The sequence below is a fragment of the Euphorbia lathyris genome, chromosome 1, assembly GCF_963576675.1.
Source record: "Euphorbia lathyris chromosome 1, ddEupLath1.1, whole genome shotgun sequence".
In the NCBI taxonomy this organism is placed as follows: domain Eukaryota; kingdom Viridiplantae; phylum Streptophyta; class Magnoliopsida; order Malpighiales; family Euphorbiaceae; genus Euphorbia; species Euphorbia lathyris.
The window spans coordinates 85965729-85983137 of record NC_088910.1 but is presented as its reverse complement, the minus strand read 5'-3'; the positions used below and the strand labels follow the sequence as shown (position 1 = coordinate 85983137).

The following is a 17409-nucleotide window of genomic DNA, read 5'->3' as shown; positions in this document are numbered from 1 at the left end:
ATAAAATTGGTCAACTATTCTAGTTTAAAAATTTAATCATTACATTATAATTTTCTAAAAATTTAGGGTTAATTACAAAAAAACTACCATGTGATTTGACCGATTTACGATGTGATACCTGTGGTATTTTTTGTTACAAACAGGTACCTGTGGTTGTCGCCATTACCAAAATCAAGGAAACGGTAGAAAATCTGTTAAAAATCTGACGTGGCACAGAGGCAATTTAAGAAATTCAATTTTTTAATTTTTTTTAATTTTTTTTCTCTCTCCTTCATCGTTGCTTCTCTTCTTCTTCTTCTGCGTTTTCTTTTCTTCTTCTTCTTTCTCCTCTCTTCTCTTCTTCTTCCTATTTTTTTTCTTTTTTTTTTCTAATTTCTTTTAATTCTGGAATTTCTAAAAATCTGGAAATTCCAAAATCTGGAATTTCCAGATTTCTGAAAATTCCAGACGTGAAGAACATCTTCATCACGTCTGGAATCCAAAAATCTAAAATTTCCAGAATTGAAAAAAAAAAAAAAGAAAACAAGAGGAAGATGAAGAGAAGAAATAAGGAAAAAAAAGAAGAAGAAAAGAAAGGAAGAAGAGAAAATGGAAGAAGAAGAATGTAAAATGGAAGAAGAAGAAGAGCAAATGGAAGAAGAAGAAGAAAAAAGACGAACGAAGAAGAGAAGAAGAGAAGAAGATGAAGTCAACAAAAAAGTCAAAAAAATATGTTTCCAAAAATACCCATACAATTTAACAGTCAAACAACCGTCTCCTTGATTTTGGTAACGACGACAACCACAGGTACCTGTTTGTAACAAAAATACCACAGGTACCACATCACAAATCGACCAAACCACAAAGTAGTTTTTTTATAATTAACCCAAAAATTTATTACTTTCATCAAGTTTAATACAACTGTTATCTATTTCAAATTCAAATTCAAATTAAACTTTCCATTTTGAATTTAATGGATCATTGTTCAATTTTATAATATCTTTAAAATTTAGTATATAAAAAAATACTCAATAAATATTAAAACCATCTAAATTAAAAAAAAACCATCTAAATTAAAAAAAATTAATTATAAATAAACTGAAATCAATCTCGTTTTTTCATTACAATCATTTATAGAAAATAAAATATTAATATAAATATCAACATATACAAATATAAATTATATTAGAATTTATAGAAAATAAAATATTAATATAAATATCAACATATACAAATATAAATTATATTAGAATTTAAAACACCATATTTTTATGGTTTTTTTCTATTTTTACATATTTCCCATTGTTTTTCACTTGTCAACTTTCCAAGTAATTCATTTTTAATTTTTTTTCTTCACCACTTGAATTGGTGATTAATAACCAATCCAATCCAACTTTATTATCATCCATTTATTCAATTTTTTTTAGATCAAAGCAAAAAGAAATATATTTTCTAGGAACATTTATCTACTTATTAATTGCTTTCCATAAATAAATAAAAAAAAAACCATGAAAAATACATACATACTTAAAGAAGAACATGAAAACAAATATATTGATACATAACCAACATTAACCATCGCTCTGGTGCCGACCTTTTTCCTTCTCCTTCACTTCACTTCCTTGGCTCCTGTCATAACCTGAAACAGTATTCCAATTTCTCTTATGCTATCCAATTATAAATATATACAAGAGTAGAATATAAATACCATACCAGGGTGACTCTCATGGATTATTTTGTCCACATCAACCTTAGGAAGTTTTTGATTTCCTCCATAAATTCCACCAAATCCTTCTTCATCAGACCTTGTAGCATACCCTTCTCCAAATGAATGGGACATCACATCCCTTCCCAATTTTCAAATCAAAACTCATTCCTTAATAACTTAAACAAATTCAAACATGGAACAAAAAAAGATATAACTCACTCATTGAATTTCTCATCTGGGTTCTGATCAGGCTTGTCCATGTTATCTTTGTTGCTGTCAGGCTTGCTAGACACAGTAGTAGTAGCAAGCTTCCTGAACCTCACCACTGAACAATTCTTATGTTGAATCTTTGAAGGAGATAACAAAACTTCTGCTCCTGTTATTGATCGGATTGCAATATTCATCTTCTGAAATCTCTCTTTGATTGTATTATTATTATATAGAAATCAATACAAAGCCTGAAGCCAGACATTTAAATGGCTTTCTTTTAAGGTCAGCAATTTTGTCAGATTCAATAGATATTTTAAAAGGGCGATAGCACGTAGCATTTGTAGAAAGATACGTGGCCATCAAATATCGATTTTGGCTTCACAAGTAGACACTTGTTTTCCTAATGTTTACACCTCAATGTTCTTATTTCTTTTGGGTTTTTAAACATGATGACGCTCCATCTCTATATATTTGTTTATACCTTAATTTATTTAGTTCGGATCAATTGTATTATACTATCCATTTAAGTAGAATAGTCTCTTCTTTATTTGATCGGCTCTATGCCCTGATATTGTGTCTTTCAGTCTTTAACACGACAGGTGTCGTCGTTATAAAAAAAACTTGATATAATATTTTAGGCATCATCATGAAAGTTGTTTATTAGGATATTATATTATTGTCTTTTTTTTATTTAAACAAAATATTTCATTAAAAAATATCAGTATATAAAGATTGAGAAAGAAACATGAACCCACCATAAATTCCGAGAGAGAATGACATATCTGAGCTAACTTCATTCGCAGAATGTTTAACATAACTGACCTTAAACCCGACAAATATTTATAGTAATCAAAGAGAACAGCATAGATAGATCTAAAACTAGGATATGTAATGCGCGCCATAACCACAGCCAGCCTCTGATTCTACATCCACACCATCCCAACGAGGATCCTTCACCCAACTCAGAACCTCTCGTATTCCCATCTGCTGGAAGTCTCTCGGAATTCAGTCGCAAAAGCTCAGCTCTTTCATTGCGCACAGCAGCTCCCAGTCCTAGAAAACCCGTTCCTGGAATAACGGGAAGAATCAACGTTTACCTTCAACATGTTCCGACTTGGTCTCTGTCAAGAAACTGAATCTGCTTCAACCTGCTGTCCACGCAAACCAGTGACGGAGTCACGAATTGATGGGGGCTAATTTTAATCCGATTATTAAGAGTAATTTTTCGAAGTCCAATCCATCATTCCAACATACTGAAATTTTGTGAAATTTTACCGTTTTGGTGTGTTGATTTTTTTATAGCTAATAAATTCTTAAAAAAATAGATATAATAAAAATAAATTTAAATAAAATAATAAAGAGTCCAATTGAAAGTTAAAGTTTAAATAAAACAAAAAAAATAAATTTGGTGTGTTTGAGACTTTTTCATCTTAAAACAAAACTCTTAACCAACTTAATCAATTTAAACTATTGAAATAATACTACATATGTTAAATATATACCAATATTAGAGAAGACTACACGAGATAAAACTAACGATACTCAATGGTGGAACCAATGGTCGGAGGCTTCGGTCTCGGACTGGCTCCGCCCTTGACGCAAATAGCAGACATTTGAAGGACTTAGTGTTAGGGGTGGACAAAAAACCGGACAAATCGGTAATCGAACCGAAAACCGATAATCCGAACCGGTAAAAGTGGTTAACCGAATCGGTGGTTTTCTTAATGGTTTAAAAAATAGATTAATATCGGTTTCGATTTCGGTTTCGAGTTAGAGTGTTTAAAGTTAACCGAACCGTTTAATAAATATATATTTAAAAAAATTAATATATTAAATAACATATATTATAACAATTAATATACTTGGAAGTCTAAAAAGAGGATATAGTTGGAAATCTAAAGAAGTTGTAGTAGGGTATTAAATGATAAATAAAATTATAAAAAAAAATGTTTTATCAGTAGAAGTAGAAGATTTCTGTAAAATGAAATGATGCATGCAACTGTGCACACTACGACCATTTCAATATTTAGTATTGAGTGTCTGTTTATTAATTCCTAAGTATATAACTAAAAATTGAAATGGACCACTTTCACTTTCGGATTATTGATCAACTTATGTTCGAATGTTTATTACTGCTAGTTGAGCAATGTTTGTTTGATAGATTTTTTTTATAGATTGTTTTTCAGTTCGGTATATATGTTTGAATTATGAACTTTTATATGAATTCACTTCATTCGGATATTTGAAATTATGTGTATTTTAATATTTTTTAAAAATTTAGGTTTGGGTAAAAACTATAGTTAACCGTTGATTTTTGGGTAATCGGTGAGAATTGGTTAAAAACCGTTAACCGAAAAACCTAACCGAAATTAATGGTTAACCGATGTATGATTAACCGATTGGTATGGACCGATTTCGATTTGGATGATTAAAAAACCGTTGATAATGGTTCGGTTTATTTTTTATCCAATGGACACTACAAGAAAAAGCTCTATTACCGACGGATCTGACCGACAAAAATATTTGTGTCGGTGTTACCGACGGATTACCGATGGAAGTCATGTGTCGGAAATCACCTACAACGCACCTACATATTCTCATAATGTGTAGGTGATTATTAGGTGGATTATTTCCGTCCTCATCACCAACAAATATTGTAGGTGATTATAAATGTCGGTGTTATCACCTACAAATCGTATTTATAGACCGACGTAGTCTGTGTCGGTGAGTACAATATTAAAAAAATGATAAAATAAAAGTGTTTATTATATCAATAAAAAAAGGAGAAAAAGAATCACCATGTAAAAAGACTGAAGCCCTAATTTGTTCCCCTCCTGATCTTCTCTCCTCCCGCCTCCACCAACACATGAGCCACTACCCATGTTCCTCCTCTCCCTTACCCTTTGATACGCACAGTTCTCCCTTAATTGAATTGAAGCCCTAATAAATAATCCCATTTCCAAATTTGAAACCCACCTTCTCCTATCTGCCCTAAGATTGACGGTGCGGCTCCTTAGCCTACAACCTTCCCTTTTCCCTCCTCATCTCCCACCAGAGTTCACGTGAATCTCTCCCTCAGGTCACCATCTCCTCCTCTGAAGGTTCTCTCTTCTCACAATTATCCAGGTATGATAAAAATCGCTAAATCATATTCCATTTTTCATCTCTTATTCAACATTTTCTTATTCAAATTCAAGAACCTGACATGTAGTCCTTCATTGTTGGTAGAAGACGTAGTCAGATCTAATTCAAGTTTTGCAACATCTGAAAACCTTAAGTATTGTGGCTTTTCTGTTTTTTTTTTCTGTAGGGTTTTAACCCATTAAAATTCAAGCTACCTGGTTAACGATAGGAACTGTTGAAAGATTAGATCTCTTTTTTCATGCTTTTCTATTGTTCTCTATTTTTTTAGTTGTGGCTTTTGGTGATTAATTATGTATTCACCAGCATTTGTGAAATCATTTATACCCTTGTTTAAATTTGTCTGGAATTTCCAGGTAGAATTTTCAAAATACAGAGTATGTCTATGTAATATCCCCTGGTACTTGTGTTGGAAACTAATATGTCATGGCTTTATAACATTGCGCCTAGCAAGTATGTGGTTTTCTTGTTATGAATTAATATAGAGTTAAGGTGATACTGGCGTCAATATACAGACAGGCCTAATCCACAACCTCTTTTTGAGTTCTGAAACAATAGTGTGGAAATTTCAACTGCTAGTACTACGACCTTTTTATCGAGTGGTCTAAATGGCTAAAGACTTGAAATTTCAATTAATATCTGTGATCTTTTTTTCGTTGCCATGCTCATTTGTGTACATCACGTTTCGTCCTTTGTACATGTTTGATTCAAGATGTTTAGTGGAATGGGAGGCCTAATAATTTTTGGAAACTTACTTTTGTTTTATATTAAGTCTGTTTGTTTGATTGCTCATTGCATTATGTAATATAGTATTTATTTCCTTGCAGAGCCTTTCAAAGAAGACTAGAGTTATATTTCTTAGTGGTCCTCTTGGGAATAAAGAACAGATTGACAATGCCCTGAGGTTATTTTTTATTTTCCAATTTCTTTTCACAACTGAGTTCATAAACGGTAGACTGATTTTCTTTAATGTTTCGGCAACCAGCAAAGAAATTGGTAAGGTTAGAGCTGTCGGATATATTCTGAAGCTTGTTAGAACGGTGCAAGGGGATAAATATTAAGGCAATTGATTTTCGGAATGTACCATAACGAATTTCTGATTGAAGGAATGTTTGCTTCACGTATGTGATGCTTTCCCTGTCCAAGATAAACAAATTAAGTTTTATTAGTTTTCTGATCTTCTTATTGGGTATGTATAGTATAATATCTTCGTATTGTATATGTATAGTGATGGAATCCATTTTAATTGTGTTTTCTAATTTGTCCAATTCCAGTTTTATCTACCAAATTGACTGTACCAACTGCCTCCATGTCGTTATTGTTAGGAAAGAGATGTTATCTAATTATACCAAAAAGATATTAAAACTTATTTATATTTTCTTTCTTGTGTTATTTCCATATGTCAGTACCAAAAACTGCTTAGTTCTTCACCAATTGTCATTTATGACTATCAATGTTTGCACATCCTCAATGTATATTGAATTTTTTGGATGCCATTAACTTTTTTATGTGGATATTTATGGTTTCATTCATTCTGATCTTGTTTCTCTTGGCCATTCATAGGATGGAGCTATGCTAGGGGATGCTTTTCTTCATCAACTACCACACGCCTTTGGTATGATTTTGATGCATTACCGTTTCCTTTTTAGTAGTGCTTCCTGATTTTTACCTTAATTCGTACTTTAGTAACATTAGGGCGTTTTCTGATCTCTAGTGGCTTGAAATTGAAGGCCAATTATGATGTGATATCAAAAGCACAAAAGCATGGAACAAATGAGCTTGGAGTTAAGGAGCCCAGTAGAAGCATGAGGGATCCATTGGAGCTGTCAATTGGACCTATGACGAAGAATCGTGCAAAGAAAGACCAACAAATGCTTAATGGACTCATCTTGAGCTTCTTTAAGCAAGGACTGAATTCTAGCGAAGTCATTAAAGATGGTGTGTTTTTGTGTTGTATCCAAGCCCAAGCCCATAATAGTGATATGTAAAAAGGTTGATCATGTTTTAAGAGAAGCTTTGGACTTGCATGTGTTTGGCATGTGCAAAACCCATTGGGACTCATTAAAATTAATGCTATAACCTTATAGGTTTGATTGGGCTTATTTCTAGCTAATTAAAAGGCCCAAATAATGTTAATTAGTGGGCTGAAATTGGGCTCTAAAGGACAAAAACGAATTTAATGTTTTTCCTTGTCTAATTAGGATTTCTTTTACCTTGGTGCACTAGGATTTAACTTTTTTTTTTAGTTTAGGTTTAGGTTTATTTTGTAGCCTATATAAAGGCTTGTATTCTTCATTATTTTTATCAATCAGACATCAATATTTTTATGAACAAAAGTTCTTTTTTTCCTTTGGGAATTATTTTCAATCCGGGATTGAATTCTTTATTGTGAGCTTGAGAGACCGGGTCATCATTCTTGCAATATTATCTTGATCGTGAACAAGTATTTTGGTAAGGTATTTGTGAATCGCCAAACACTCAGGTTCCAATTTAATTATTCGAAAGGTGTAAGGTTAAATCTCATTTCATTGTCTTTAATTCTTTGGGATTGGTTTGTTATCACCAGTTTATGCTTGTTATTTGATGGTGTTAATTCCTTAAGATAGATCAGGAAAACTTGTTGATTTGGTTATTATTTCTCTTTCATAACCAATATCACATCAATTGGTATCAGAGCTTTGGCTCTTAAGGAATTTGTTGTTTTTGTTTAATTTGTCAAATTTAAAAAAAAAAACTCAATCTAGTGTCTTTTTTTTTTTTTGAAAAGGAGAAAATGGTATTAATAATAATCAGAAAGAAGTTCAGTACAAATAAACAGAGGTGGATCAGAGATCCATTCCCCTCGGTCAGACAAAGAACACGCTGCTCTTGCTAAGCTATGAGCGACGGTGTTCGCTGATCGGCGAACAAAGGTGACTACTTTATCAGTAAGGTCTTTTAAGAGGCTCTGGCAATCTGCTATAATTAGCTCCAGTGTCGAATTGCCGCTAGTTTCTCGCTGTAGGGCATACACTAGCATTTGTGAATCCGATTCGAGCATAAAATTTCTCCATTCGTTCGTCTTTATCCAGCTCAACGCTTCCCGGCACGAAAGCGCTTCAATCAGGAAGGGGTCCAAAACGCTCTGCAGGACACCATTAGCCGCAGCAACAAAGCGCCCTCTATCATCACGAATTACAGCTCCAAAACCCCCACATCCCAGGTTCCCGAACACTGCCCCGTCCACGTTAACCTTGTAGTTGTTCGATAACGGTGGTGACCAACTGCTTGCGCCTATCAACCGATGCGGAACTGCTGTCCGTATATTCTGCTGTGCCAGACGCCATTGCGCTAGGAAGGCTGCAGCTCTGTTATAAACAATTCCAGCCGGTGTACGGTTCCTGTTCCACACAAAATCGTTCCTATCAGCCCAGATGGCCCAGCAAACCACCGCCGCGAGCTCCACAGCTTCCTTCGACAGGGACGATGAAATATCAGACCAGAACTCTTGGAAGTTTGTATATCTGCTGCTGACATCTCCTAAGCTTGAGTAGTTCCACACTTGTCTTGCCAACCTGCAATCAACTAGCGCATGGAACGCTGTTTCTATCCCAGCATTGCACCTCGTACAATGTTGCTCGATCGGGACCCTGCGCCGTTTCAAAGCAGCCCGAGTCGGTAAGCAATCAGAAAGGGTCCGCCAAGTGAGGTTTGCGACTTTTAGTGGTAGTTGTAGCTTCCATACTGCCTTCCAGTTTAACCCCACAACATTGTTTGGTGAGATAATCTCTACTTCCCTGATCTGTTTGTATGCTGATCGAACTGAGAAGCGTCCCGTATTAAGCCAGCGCCATTCCCACGAGTCAGGGACATCACGGATGCTCAATTGCACTTTAGATATCAGATCCGCGTCCCTCTCAGTAAAAATCCCTTGGATTAAGAACGTGTCCCAGTGCGCCTCCCCCGGTATCAGCAGGTCTGATACTAATTCACAGTCAATGATATCGGATTTTATCACTCTCAATGTAGGGATTATCGTCCGGTAGCCATGGTTCATCCCACAAGTAAATGCTCCTACCATTGCCGACCACTCTTCTAGCTCCATTCACTATTATGTTTTTCGTAGCCAATATGCTTCTCCACATGAAGCTTGGGTTGTTGTTAATTTCAGCCTCCAGGAAAGATGTTTCCGGGTAATAATGAGCCTTGTATACCTGGGCTACTAGAGATGATGGGTTTGTCAGAAGCCTCCAGCCCTGCTTTGCTAACAGGGCTAAGTTAAATTGGTGCATTCTTCTAAAACCTAATCCCCCTTCTTCCTTTGGAATACACATTTTCTCCCAAGCCTTCCAGTGTAAACCCGTGCTTTGTTGTCCTACCGATCCCCACCAGAAAGCATTCATCATTTTCTCGAGGTCATCACATAGAGATTCAGGTAGAAGAAACAGGCTCATAGCATATGAAGGTAATGCCTGTATCACTGACTTTAGAAGAACTTCTTTCCCGGCTTTAGAGAGGAGTTTAGCTTTCCAGCTACTGAGTCGAGCCTTGATCCTGTCCCCCACATACCGGAATACTTCTGTTTTATTCCTACCCACCAGTGATGGTAAGCCTAGGTATCTCCCCGACGTTGCTATCATTGGGATGTTCATAAGAGAGCTCAGGCTTGTGCGAATCTCACTGTTACAATTCCGACTAAAGGAAATGGAGGACTTACTGAAGTTTATTTTCTGACCAGATGCTTTCTCATACAAAGTCAGGCACTCCCTGATGGCGGTGCACTCCCTTACCGTGGCCCTGAAGAAAAGGTAACTATCGTCAGCGAACAGTAAGTGTGAGATAGGCGGAGCAGAGCGAGCCACCCTGCAACCATGTATCGAACCTCTACTTTCCATCTGTGATAGTGCAACAGACATCCCTTCCGCACATATCAAAAAGAGATAAGGAGAGATGGGGTCTCCCTGTCTCAGTCCCCGGCTCGGACGAATCGGGCCAATTACATGCTCCCCGTTAACTATATGATAGGAGACTTCTGTTACACACTGCATAACCAATCGTATCCATTGTTCTGCAAAGCCCATCTTCTTCATCATTGCAGACAGAAAGTTCCACTCAACCCTGTCGTATGCCTTGGCCATGTCCAGTTTCAAGGAAACAAAACATGTTCTCCCTTGAGTCTTTCTGTTCAGATAATGGTTCATCTCAAAAGCAAGCATAATATTGTCAGTAATCAGGCGTCCTGGGATAAACGCACTTTGAGTAGGGGAGATGATAAGGTGAAGGACATATTTTAAACGGTTAGCAATTGCTTTTGATAGAATTTTGTATATAACGTTGCAAAGAGCTATTGGTCTAAGATCAGATACTAGTTCTGGTTTCGCTTTCTTTGGTATAAGGACCAAGTGTGTATCATGGATATTTCCCGGGAGCGTACCTGAGTTAAGCCATTGTAGACATGAGGTCACAACATCTGGTCCCACAAGATCCCAATAGTGTTGATAGAAGCAGGGGTTGAAACCGTCCATAATTTCTAGTCAGCAGAAAACTGGTCAGCCTCTCATACCAAGCACGTGGTGCTTGCTTGAGGCCGTACAGAGCCTTTTTGAGTTTATAAACGTGGTTTGGGAATTTTGGATCCTCAAACCCTGGAGGTTGATTAACATAAACTTCCTCGTTTATAACTCCATTAAGAAATGCACTCTTAACATCCATTTGGAATAATTTGAAGTTCATGTAAGATGCATATGCACATAAGATCCTAATAGCTTCTAGCCTTGCCACTGGGGCAAAGGTCTCACCGTAGTCAATACCTTCTTGCTGACTGTAGCCCTGAGCTACAAGCCTTGCTTTGTTCCTGACTACATTTCCTTGCTCATCCATTTTGTTGCGGAAGACCCATCTTGTTCCAATGGTCTTCTGACTCCTTGGATGTGGCACTAGCTCCCATACATCATTTCTTCTGAATTGGTCAAGTTCCTCTTGCATTGCGCTCATCCAGAATTCATCTTCCTCAGCATCAGTGAAGTTCTTAGGTTCCTGTACTAAGACGAAGGCTACATTGCTGAGGTACCTCCTGAGTTGATTCCTCGTCATCAGGGTATTTCCAGCAGAATCAAAGATTGCACTCTCTGAGTGCCCTCTTGGAATCCTTATCTCTTTAGGTAGATTTATGTCTTGTGCTGTCTGTGTTTCAACAATCTCTGCAGAAGTAGACTGGTCAGTGAAAGTAATCTTAGGTTCACTCTTACTCTTGGTCAGCCTTTTAGTGAATGACTCAGTAGCTGGTTCTTGATCAGTGGTTACTGAGTGTGGATCATCCTCGGTCAGTGGCTGGTATCTACCTGCAGGGTTAGTCTCGTCGAACTCAACATGTACTGACTCTTCTAAAGTTTGAGTTCGTTTATTGAAAACTCTGTATGCTTTGCTGTTTGTTGAGTAGCCTAGAAAGATAGCCTCATCAGCTTTTGAATCAAACTTTGCTAAGCTATCTTTGGTATTTAAAATAAAACATTTACAGCCAAAGGCACGAAAGTATCCAATATTGGGCTTTCGTCCTTTCCAAAGTTCATAGGGGGTTTTCTTGAGTATAGGTCTAACTAGAGCCCTATCAAGAATATAGCACGATGTGTTAACAGCCTCTCCCCAAAAATACTTTGGAAGCCTATGCTCATCCAGCATTGTCCTGGCTATTTCAACCAGAGTTCTGTTCTTTCTTTCAACAACCCCATTTTGTTGAGGTGTTCTAGGAGCAGAGAAATTTTGGTCAATGCCGCTGGCTTCACAGAATTCAACAAACTTTTGGTTTTTAAATTCTCCACCATTATCACTTCGGATGTGAGCTAATTTTAGGTCTTTATCATTTTCAATTTTTCTAACCAAATTTGAAAATGTCTCAAAGGTCTCATCCTTACTACTCAGCAAGATGACCCAAGTGTACCGAGAGAAGTCATCTACAATGACCAAGGAAAATCTTCTTCCACCCAGACTCAGCGGCTGGACTGGACCGAAGAGATCCAAGTGTAGTAACTCTAACAGACGCTTAGTTGAGACAATATTTTTGCTTTGAAAAGATTGTTTGGTTTGTTTTCCAGCTTGGCAAGCGTGGCATAATTGATCTTTTTCAAATTTAAGTTCAGGCAGTCCCTCAACCAATTGCTTTCTTGCTAATTTGGCCAGGAGGTCCATGCTTACATGACCAAGTCTCCTGTGCCATAGCCAGGAATTTTCTTCCTTTGATACTAAGCATACAGTTTTTGAAAACTTTTTCTCTAAGTCTAGCATAAAGACATTATCTATGCGAGGGACAGTTAAAATTAACTCATTTGATTCACCCTTGTATATTTTACATCCAGTAGCATCAAATATAACTTTTCTCCCATTGTCACATAGCTGAGCTACGCTGAGTAAGTTATATTTGAGTCCGCTGACTAGGGAGACAGATTCAATAGTAGGATTACCTCCAATGGTTCCTGACCCTACTATCTTACCCTTCTTGTTGTCTCCAAAACTTACGCTTCCTCCTCGTTTACGCTCAAACGTGATGAACTGAGTTTCATCACCAGTCATATGCCTTGAGCATGCGCTGTCAATATACCACATCTTTGACTTCTCAGCACATCTCAGGCTTACCTGCATTGTAACTAGTTACTTTTAGGTACCCAATTCTTTTTGGGTCCTTGCTTGTTAGGTGCAATAGGTAAAGCATCATATTTTATTTTATGGCGACATACATGGACAGTATGGCCATTCTTTCCACAGAAGTCACAGCTAACCTTCTGTTTAGGTTGTCTCACTGACTGGTCAGCACTCCAGTGCTGAGCATGCCAGCACACCTTTGTGGTGTGACCTTTCTTCCCACAGAATTCACACTGGACATTCCACTGGGGATTCCATCTCTGCTGAGTACCTTGGTACTGAGTTCTCAGAGGAATGTTTCTTTTATTTGGAACCTTTAATTGGTTCTGGATAGTTGTGACGTCCTTTCTCAGTTTCTTTGAAACTGACTGGACTTCAGAGACAGACTCATATATGATCTTCATATTATCATGCAGAGTTGAGTTGTCCTGAAGAAGGTATCTGAGGTCACTCAGGTTGACCTCTTCAACCTCATCACAGCGCCTGCTGAGTGCTCTAATTTTCTTATTACACTTTTTGACAAGTGTATAGAGATCACTCAGGGCATTACCCATTTCGTTTCTGAGCTGGGAAAGTGATATTACCTCATTTGATTGCTCCTCATCGTCAGATTCAACGGAGGGGTCAGCATGCTCAGAGACGCATGGCTCAGCAAGTTCGTCAGCCATGAATCATATCTTTGCTGACTCGGTGGCCTCAGCTTCTGTTGATGAAGACTCATCACTGTCGCTCCATGTAGCCACCATTGCCTTTTTGCCGTTCTTCTTATCTTTCCTCAGCGTGGGGCAGCTTGACTTTATATGGCCAGTTTGATGACATTCAAAGCATGTAATGGGCTTTGAGTTGTCTTTCTTGTATTTGCTGTCGCTGGAGTCAGCTTTATACTTATCAAACTTTCTGTAAGGCTTCTTAGAATATTTGTCATTCTTCCTGAAGAGCCTTTTCATCTTCCTTGTGAACATAGCCATCTCCTCATCATCTGTTGAGCTCCCGTCAGTGGAGTCAGCTTTCATGACAAGAGACTTCTGCTTCTTGTCTTCAGATTTTTCCTTCACCTCGAAGTTTTTCATAGATATCTCATGGGTCAGCAGCGAGCCGATGAGTTCGTCATATTTGTAGGTGGTTAAATCCTGAGCTTCCTCAACATCGGTCTTCTTTGCTTGCCAGTCTTTAGGAAGACTCCTGAGTATCTTTTTGACTTGTTCTTCCTCAGTGAAGATCTTCCCAAGTCTCTTAAGCTCATTTATGATGTTGGTAAACCTTGCATTCATGTCAGATATGCCCTCATCATTGTTCATCTCGAACAGCTCGTACAGTCTCATCTGCCGGTTCACCTTGGACTCCTTTACTTTATTGGTTCCTTCGTAGGTGACCTCCAGCTTCTTCCAGATCTCTTGCGCCGACTCACAACCTGAAATTTTATTATATTCTGCAGCATCGAGCGCACAGTGAAGCATATTAATAGCCGAAGCGTGATTTTGAAGCTTCTTGAGATCATCCTCTGTCCATTTGGCCTCAGCTTTTACAACTGTTTGGCCAGCCACAACTTCGACAGGTACAAATGGGCCTTGCACTATAGATAGCCAGGCACTCATATTTGTAGCCTGAATGAAATTTTTCATCCTATTCTTCCAGAAGGTATAGTTAGACCCGAAGAATAGGGGAGGCCGAGTGATGGACAGCCCCTCAGGCAATATCTGAGTTGTTTGGTTTCCTGGGAGAAACCGAGTACTGTTTTCGCCCAAAGTAGGGATCAGCTCAAGGTTGTTAAACCTTTTATAGTGAGTTTTTAAGCTCTGATACCACTTGTTGGTCCCTCATAACGTTACAAGTATAGTTCCAAGGGGGGGTTAGAAACTATTTAAACTTTTTAAATTTAGGGCAGACTTCTTTTCTTAAGAGAAAAGGTTTTAAACAGCGGCGCTGAGTAAACAGCAAGATACTGGCTTAGTCAACTGGTGACTAGGTCAGTTTCTTGACTTGAGTCAGGAGATAGCACTTAAAGTCTATTCCTGAGCTCAGATGTTCGATGCGCACAACTCAGCTTGACCTCTTTACTTGGTCAGTTTTTGGTTATTTAAGAAATCAATATATATAAGGAGTTTAAGGTAAGAAATACGTTACTCAGCAGATTTATCCAGGTTCGGCTTCTTCTAAGCCTACGTCCTGTCCCCGGAACACATTCCGAGATTTCGAATTCTCTACTGAGCTCTTTAAAGGTAGAGCCTCAAACCTTTTATAATCTTAGCAACTGAGTATAACAAGAGTACCTTCCTCTATACCTCTACTCAATCCTAATCTCTCGCTGAGTACTATAACCGAGTACTCAGCCTCTCCTTTCTAATCTCTATAAATGATAAGTGTTTGTCCTAAACAATGATTGCTAAGACACCTTAGATGATTAAATAATCACTCTAGACTTTTACACAAAGATATGAAATGTAGTGTAAGATTTGCTTTGCTTTTTGCTTGCAGAACTTGCGTAGAAATTTGGTCAGCGTAATGGCTTGATCAAGTTCTATATGAATGAAGCTTCTGATGGCACTATTTATAGAGACGTCTTGAGGCATCGGTCATTTCGAATTTCGAAATAACCGTTGGAGGGAAACGGCTTCCTGTCGTTGTCATCCTGACTTGCTCAGAGCTCTCGGCCAATCAGATTTGAGTATCTTCTGTCCTCGGTCAGCTTTTGGTCAGCTCAGTAGAATGTCTCTCCTTTTATGGTAAAGTCAACTGGACAGCATACTGTGTCGTCTGAACTTTACCCAAAGTGGAAACACTTTGTCTGAAAGTTTTCCTTAGCCAGCTGTTGTCTTGTACGCTTTGTCGAATCAACTCAGCAGCTTCGTTCCGAAGTTGTTCCTTGAAGGTCTTCTAGATCCTTCTTTTGCTGAGTTGCGTTTTGTCTATAACGACAACGTTTTGATAAATGCGGGCCGAGTTGAATTGAACCGTTTGACTTGGGCTTTGACTCTTGTATTGGGCTTGGGCCTTTTAATCCTTGTGTCTTATAAACAATTTAACTCAACATTGAACAAACACATTAGTAGAATAAATCAAAGCATTTAAACTTAGTGTTTTTAGAATATGTTTTTAATTATACTTAAACAATTTTGTCAAATCAAAATTATGTGGAAAGATGTTTCAACAAAAGAGTCTGAAACGTATGGATCTACCTCGCAAATCGATTAGTTCGCGAAGTCTGCGAATAGATCCTCACGTTTCAGACCTCGCGGAATTCGCGAAAGCATCGATATGCGACGTAGATCGTCACGTTTCAGACCTCTTAAACTTCGCGAAAAAATCTATTAGCGAAGTAAAATCACCTCTTTCCCTGCACATTTACATTCGCATGCTTCGCTAATCTTCATTTCGCGAAGCCAAAATCATCTTTTTCCCTGCCTAACATGATTCATTTTTTCTGAATGTGGTTGAATACGTAACATCCCTTTCTGGAAGGCGACGTACTGGGCTGCAGGGGAGATGATTTTCCTTCCTGTATATGGACTAACTTCCCTCAAGATTGACACTTTCACTCCTAAAGTGGTTGTTTAGGAGAGGTTGTGTCAATCTTGGGGTGCACCATGAGACACGTCCATCCTATGGTGCCAATCTTCAAAGTGAACCTAACTAATCCGGTACCAATTTTAAATCGGATGAGTAATCTTGGTGTGCACCGTGGGACACGTCCATCCCAAAAGGTCTGGAAGTCCAGACCTTTTGGGATGAGAAATGGAAGTCCATACCTTTTGGGATGGATGTGTCTCATGGTGCACACCAAGATTACTCATTCATTTCAAAATTGGTACCAGATTAGTTAGGTTCACTTTGAAATGATTAGTTAGGAGTTCATTGTGACAATCTTGTTGTAAATTTTGATAATGTTATGATTTTAATGTTAGAATCTGTTGTTGTTTGCCATTTTTTGTTATATACCACTTCGCGAATTAGCTTCAAAACATATCCAGCATTCGCATATGCGAACTGAATTCATCAAGTAAAACAAACTTCAGCTTCGCAGGCTTCGCATATGCGAACTAAATTCATTAAGTACATCCAAACATTAGCTTCGCAATCTTCGCATATGGTCGAATCTGTGAAGTCAGACGGGAGGGAGACAGACGCACGTAAATATTGAGGGTATTATGGGAAAGTCACATAAAATCAGTCTAGATATGTAGTAGGATGAGTAAATAGGTTAAATATGTAAATGAGCCTCCCATTTGACCCAGTTTTATAATTTTCCCAAATATAATTTAGAAAATGTGAATTAAGAATAAACAAATAATTTCGATTTGTTTTATTTTTATTTTGATGTATTTATGTGGGTGGTACCATAATTTTACCGCGAACTATTTAGGTTTAAAGCACTTTTTGGTTCCTAACCTATCCAAAATTTGTGTATTTGGCCCATGACCTATTATTTGGTCATATTTGGTAACCTATCAAATTAGATAAAATCCAACCCATATTGAATGAAAAATTAACTGTGTTGGAAAATTAACGGCAGTAATCAATACAAAAATGAGACATGACACATAAATAAAATTAATTTTCACTCTATCGGAACACTAGAAAAGTTTTTAGGATTTCTTTTATTGTGTAAAATAGTTACTATTACCATCTTTAGTTGAAAATTAATTTTATTTATGTGTCATGTGTTTTTTTTATATTGGTGACTGCTGTTAATTTTCTAATAAAGTTAATTTTCCATTTAATATGAATTGAATTTATTTAATTTGATAGGTCAGGGATGA

At 37.4% G+C, this 17409-nt stretch overlaps 1 protein-coding gene and 1 long non-coding RNA gene across 3 annotated transcripts; one reads left to right on the top strand and one right to left on the bottom strand.

Moving 5' to 3' along the window:
- Positions 1–1427: 1427 nt before the first annotated feature.
- LOC136205113 (uncharacterized) lies at positions 1428–2136 on the bottom strand. Its single transcript, XM_065995600.1, has 3 exons — positions 1907–2136; positions 1693–1826; positions 1428–1618 (listed from the first exon to the last, which is right to left on the bottom strand). Exons 1-3 carry the CDS (start codon positions 2089–2091, stop codon positions 1551–1553), a joined length of 387 nt encoding a protein of 128 aa, XP_065851672.1. The 5' UTR covers positions 2092–2136; the 3' UTR covers positions 1428–1550.
- A 2548-nt stretch (positions 2137–4684) lies between these two features.
- LOC136205104 (uncharacterized) lies at positions 4685–7250 on the top strand. Of its 2 annotated transcripts, none has more exons than XR_010675825.1 (4): positions 4685–5023; positions 5866–5942; positions 6602–6653; positions 6769–7250. It is a non-coding gene; the product is annotated as an uncharacterized lncRNA (long non-coding RNA). The 2 variants fall into 2 exon arrangements; XR_010675823.1 differs by having other exon boundaries at positions 4686–5023; positions 6753–7250.
- Positions 7251–17409: the final 10159 nt, after the last annotated feature.